Below are 5,632 nucleotides of genomic sequence, written 5' to 3'. Positions count from 1 at the left end.
AAATATAAATACACATTGAAAATAAATTAAACCACACATATATTTATACATGTTAGAAACAAGAGACTGAGGAGAGGAATCTGAAAAGTGTATTATTCAGCTTTTGATGAAATGTACAATATACAAGGGGTATTTATAGGTGCTAGATGAATCAACGTAATAAAGGCATAGAATCTTACAATTAATATATAGATATGCTATAAATATAAACGATACTAATACGATACTAATACGATACTAATTAATTCTAATGATTCTCTAACATCCCCCCTCAAACTCAAGTGGGAGCTAAGGATACCAGCTTGAGTTTGGATAACAAAGTCTGGAAACGAGTTGGATGATGAGTTTTCGTGAAGATATCAGCAGTCTGATCCAGTGTTCCAACAGCAATGAGATGAATAGCATTAATGAGAATTCGTTGTCGAACAAAATGACAATCAATCTCAATGTGTTTGGTGCGTTCATGAAACACATCATTATGGGCAATCTGAATAACACTGCGGTTATCACAAAAAACATCAGTAGGAGAGGACTGAGGAGCACCCAGATCTTCGAAAAGCCAACGAACCGAGAGAACCTCAGCAGTGGTGTCAGCGAGGGCACGGTATTCAGCTTCTGTGCTTGACCGAGCGGTGAAGGTCTGCTTCTTAGCACGCCAAGAAATGAGAGCGTCGCCAAGGAACAAACAGTAACCAGTAGTGGAATGACGATCAGTGGGATCACCAGCCCAATCAGCATCGAAGTATGCCTGAAGTGTCAAAGAGGAATGGGCAGAAAAATAAAGGCCGTGAAATAGAGTGCCTTTGACGTAGCGAAGAATGCGCAGAACTGCCGCATAGTGAGTAGTACGAGGAGCTGACAAGAACTGGCTGAGAACATGAACTGGATAGGCAATGTCTGGTCGAGTGACAGTCAAGTAGACGAGACCACCAACTAACTGTCGATAGAGAGTCGGATTATCCAAAGCAGTGCCATCCATAGGAGTAAATCGAACATTAGGCTCAATAAGAGTAGACTCAATGCGACTATCTGTAATCCCAGCGCGAGCAAGAAGATCTGAAGCATACTTAGCCTGAGAGAGATAGATGCCATCATCTGTGGAGATGACCTCGAGACCAAGAAAATAGCTGAGAGAACCAAGATCTTTCATCTCAAAGGTATGGTGAAGTGAGGTCTTCAGTTCAGAGATACCGTCAACATCATCTCCAGTAATGATCATGTCATCAACATATAAAAGTAGAAGGACAACTCCTCGTTCGCTTTTACGAATGAAGAGAGCATTCTCATGAGGACTAGAAGTGAAACCAAGATCGCATATGGTAGAGCTGAACTTGTCAAACCATTCACGAGGGGCTTGCTTAAGTCCATAGAGCGCCTTGCGAAGGAGACAAACCTTACGAGAAGGACAAGGATATCCCGGAGGTGGTTTCATATAGACTTTCTATTTCAAGTCCCCATTAAGAAATGCATTCTTCACATCCATCTGACTGAGAGACCATTTTTTAACTGCAGCAATGGCAAGGAGAGCTCTAACAGATGTAAGGTGAGCAACAGGAGCAAAAATCTCTTCATAATCAATACCATACTCTTGCGTGCAACCTTGAGCAACCAAGCGAGCCTTATAATGGTCAATAGAGCCATCAGAGCGAGTCTTGATCTTGTATACCCATCTACTGCCCACAACTTCCTGATCAGAAGGAGGATCAACCAAATCCCAAGTATGTGCTTTTTCAAGAGCCTGTATTTCTTCCTGCATTGCTTTTTGCCAATTTGGATTTGTGGAGGCTTCTTTGAATGACTTAGGTTCATGTTGATGAAGAATAGTAGAAAAGCAATGATAATCAAGAAGATGAGGAGGTGAATTTCTTACCCGAGAAGAACGAGTGGGAGGAGGAGGCATGACGGTATGAGTGGGATCGCCGTCCGGTCTGGAGTCATCAGGAGATGGAGAAGGTGGTGGAGCAAGAGCCTCGAGGGGTGGAGTTGGGATAGACCCTGTAGTATCATCACTAGGGAAAAGATCAACATTTGGGTTAGTAAAAAATGGTGACGGAGTAGAAGGAATGGACTCAAAAGAGGAAAAACTAGAGAACATGTGATGCTCCCAGAAGACAACATGACGAGATATACGAATACGGCGAGAGATAGGATCCCAACAACGATAACCCTTATGTTCAGAAGCATAACCAAGAAAACAACACATGCGAGCCCTAGGTTCAAGCTTATTATGTTCATGAGGCTGAAGAAGGACAAAGCAGACACAACCAAAAACACGGAGGGAACTGTAATCGGGAGAAGTACGATAAAGACGCTCAAAGGGAGTAGTGTTACCAAGAACAGAAGAAGGGAGTCTATTGATAGCATGAACAGCAGTGAGAACAGCTTCACCCCAAGCACGCTCAGGACAGGAAGAGGAAATAAGCATCGCACGGACAGAGTCAAGAATATGACGGTGTTTACGCTCAGCTCTGCCATTTTGTTGAGAGGTACCAGGACAAGAAAACTCGGACAAAGTACCCTGTTCAGCGAGAAAATTTAAAAGTTTGGAGTCACGATATTCCATAGCATTATCACGTCTGAAAATTTTAATGACCTTTGAAAACTGAGTTCGAACCATAGTGGCAAAGTTAATGTAAATCTGAGGCAATTCACAACAATTAGTCATCAAATAAACCCAAGTAAAACGTGAATAATTATCAATAAAGACGACAAAATATCGAGCCCCTCCCATAGAAGCGGTAGGAGCGGGACCCCAAACATCAGAATGAATAAGATCAAAAGGAGAGCATGCAATAGAGGAATTATTATTAAAGGATAAGGCAGGTTGTTTTGCTGTGTGACAAGAAACGCAATCTAAAGACTCATTTTGAACTCGACCTAAAACACCCGTAGAGATAAGAGGACGCAATTTTCCTAAGGAGCTATGAGCAAGGCGACGGTGCCACAGGTGAAGAGTAGATGGAGAGGAAATAGCACAGAGATTTGTAGAGGGAACATGAAGGTTCTCGAGCTCAAATAAGCGTCCAACCTTACAGCCAGTCCCGATGATCTTTCCCGTCCGACGATCCTGCACACGACAACCAGAAATAGAAAAAATGACATCAAAACCGAGTTCAACAAGTTGACCGATAGAGATAAGATTAAAATTTAATTTTGGAATAAAATAAGCATCAGGAAGATGAATATTGGACTGTGAAATAATCCCGTGATGTGTTGCAAGCAAGAGGGAACCATTAGCAGTGTTGACAGAAGGTGCATTTGTAGTGGGAGACAACGACGAAAAAAAGATGACGCAGAGGAGACATATGATTGAAACAACCAGAGTCAAAATACCATTTAGAATTACCTGGAGGTGTTGAAAGAGTAGCGGGGCTATTACCAGAAAAAGAGAGAAGTTGCTTAAGAAGGGTTTCAATATCTGATGGAGAGACAGAAGGTGTGTTGTGAGATGTGGAAGAGGTGGACTCAGTAGCAGCAGCAGCAGTAGAGACAGGCACATGCGGAGAGTTGTTGGGACGAGGTTGATACTTGTTCTGCTCTGAACGTGGTGGTCGAGTAGGACAGGTAGCAATCAAGTGACCCGAGAGCTTACAATAATGGCAGAATAGTTTCGGGCAGTTGGAGCCAATGTGACCTTTTTGTTTGCACTTACGACATTCAATAGAAGGACAGTCAGAGAAGGAATGCCCAGACCGGTTACAGTTGCGACAGATTTTGCCCTTTCTGTCGGTTGCAGCAAAGACAGTTTCACTTTTAGAACGAAGCAATCCCAAGCGCGTTTCTTCAGACTTGAGACGAGGAAGAGCATCTTCAAGGCTAGGCAAGGGATTCTGATGAAGAAGAGAAGCCCTGACCGGCTCATAGTCATCAGTAAGTGCCATCAGAAATTGGATGAGACGTGTCCGGTTTCGATAATCCTCATATGCCTTAGCATCAGCGGGATCTTTAAGAACAGGCTCACAAGAGGTCAACTGATCCCAAATAATCTCCATCTGAGCAAGAAAATCAAAAACTTCTTGGCCACGTTCTTGCTTAAGGCTATGAAGTTCCTTAAGCAGTTGGTACTGATGAGAGAGATCAGAATTAGTGTAACGTTTTGCCAAATGATCCCATACCTCTTTAGCAGTTTCAAAACGCCCAAACTGTAAATGAATGCCAGGAGTAGAAGTGTTGCGGAACCAAGTGATAATCTGATGATTTTTACTATCCCAATCTTTCAATTTCTCTGCATAGTCCTTTTCCTTCTCAGCATCCTCCTTAGATTTGGAGGCACCATCTTTGGAGTTGTCGGACACAGTTGGCTTAACAGGACAAGCGATATCACCAGTCACATATCGCCATAATTTGCGCCCTTTAAGAAATCCCCGCATAGCTTCAACCCAATGTGCATAGTTGGAGCCATTAAAAATAACAGGGATAGGCTGAAAGACATCCGGTTTATCCATAGTAATAGAAGAAATAGCAAAGGAAAGAAGAAAACTACAAATTCGGGGCAGAAAATGAGAAAACGGAGCGCGGAATCGGAAAGAGCTCACCCAAAAACCTTAGAGAGGGTCCCACTTATCCACCACGTCAGCAGACACGTCAGCGCCATGTCAGCAGACACGTCAGCAAAAGGAGGACACGTGTCAGCACCTGATAGGAGGGAGGGCCACGATGGCAGTGAGTTGGATGCACGGGTCAGGCGCGGTTCGAGTCGGGCGGCACGGTTCGGGTCGGGCGGTGCGGGTCTGCAGGGAAGGCGTGGTCGCGACACGTGGCACAACCAAGAACGTTGGATTGGCGTGCGAGATCAACGGCTGCTGAGACTCTGGAAGACAAAATTACACAGGTGGCCAGCTTACTTCCGGCGGTGCGTGACGGCGCGTCTGGTGGAGTCTGGTGGCGATGTTGTCGGCGTTGGAAAGCCGGCGACGAGAAGATCACAATAATGCCGGAAGTGACGAACCAAAGCGTCGGAATCACAGAGAAAAATGAGGGCAAAGAGGCACGGGTGGAAGCTGGAAGGGAGAGCAACCTGGTCGTGGCAGCGTCTTGCGGCGGCGCGTGGAGGCGCGTCTGGAGGCGAATGGCGGCGTGTTTGGTTGCTATGGAAGCACGGCGACAAGATGAACAAGATGGCTATGGGAGTGACGAACCAAAGCGTCAAAAAGGCAACCAAAAAGGAGGCCAAAGAGGACTGCCGGAAAGGGAAAATCAATAGGTCTATGAACGAAAATTCATTGAAAAAAAAATGCCTAAGCTCTGGATACCATGTTAGAAACAAGAGACTGAGGAGAGGAATCTGAAAAGTGTATTATTCAGCTTTTGATGAAATGTACAATATACAAGGGGTATTTATAGGTGCTAGATGAATCAACGTAATAAAGGCATAGAATCTTACAATTAATATACAGATATGCTATAAATATAAACGATACTAATACGATACTAATACGATACTAATTAATTCTAATGATTCTCTAACAATACACAAATACATTAGTGACTAATTTTAGTGGTTTACTTTGCTATATAAATATTTTTGAATGTCTAATTACCAATGAAATGTACCCGCTCAACAGTTATAACCGGAGCATTGGAGAAGTTGAGACGGAACAAACAGTTGACTTGCAAAGTTTCCAGCATAGGT

At 43.8% G+C, this 5,632-nt stretch overlaps 1 protein-coding gene across 1 annotated transcript; it reads right to left on the bottom strand.

Annotated features, from left to right (window-relative positions):
• Positions 1-277: 277 nt before the first annotated feature.
• LOC130957515 (uncharacterized mitochondrial protein AtMg00810-like) lies at positions 278-1,432 on the bottom strand. Its single transcript, XM_057884368.1, has one exon. It carries the CDS (start codon positions 1,430-1,432, stop codon positions 278-280), a length of 1,155 nt encoding a protein of 384 aa, XP_057740351.1.
• Between the last annotated feature and the right edge of the window lie 4,200 nt (positions 1,433-5,632).

Source organism: Arachis stenosperma, chromosome 10 (assembly GCF_014773155.1).
Source record: "Arachis stenosperma cultivar V10309 chromosome 10, arast.V10309.gnm1.PFL2, whole genome shotgun sequence".
NCBI lineage: Eukaryota > Viridiplantae > Streptophyta > Magnoliopsida > Fabales > Fabaceae > Arachis > Arachis stenosperma.
The sequence above is the reverse complement of the archived record's forward strand: the minus strand, read 5'-3'. Positions and strand labels throughout refer to the sequence as shown.

Bases quoted from the DNA above. Each gene is read 5' to 3' on its own strand.
- LOC130957515 (XM_057884368.1), bottom strand. From the start codon at position 1,432: ATGAAACCACCTCCGGGATATCCTTGTCCTTCTCGTAAGGTTTGTCTC.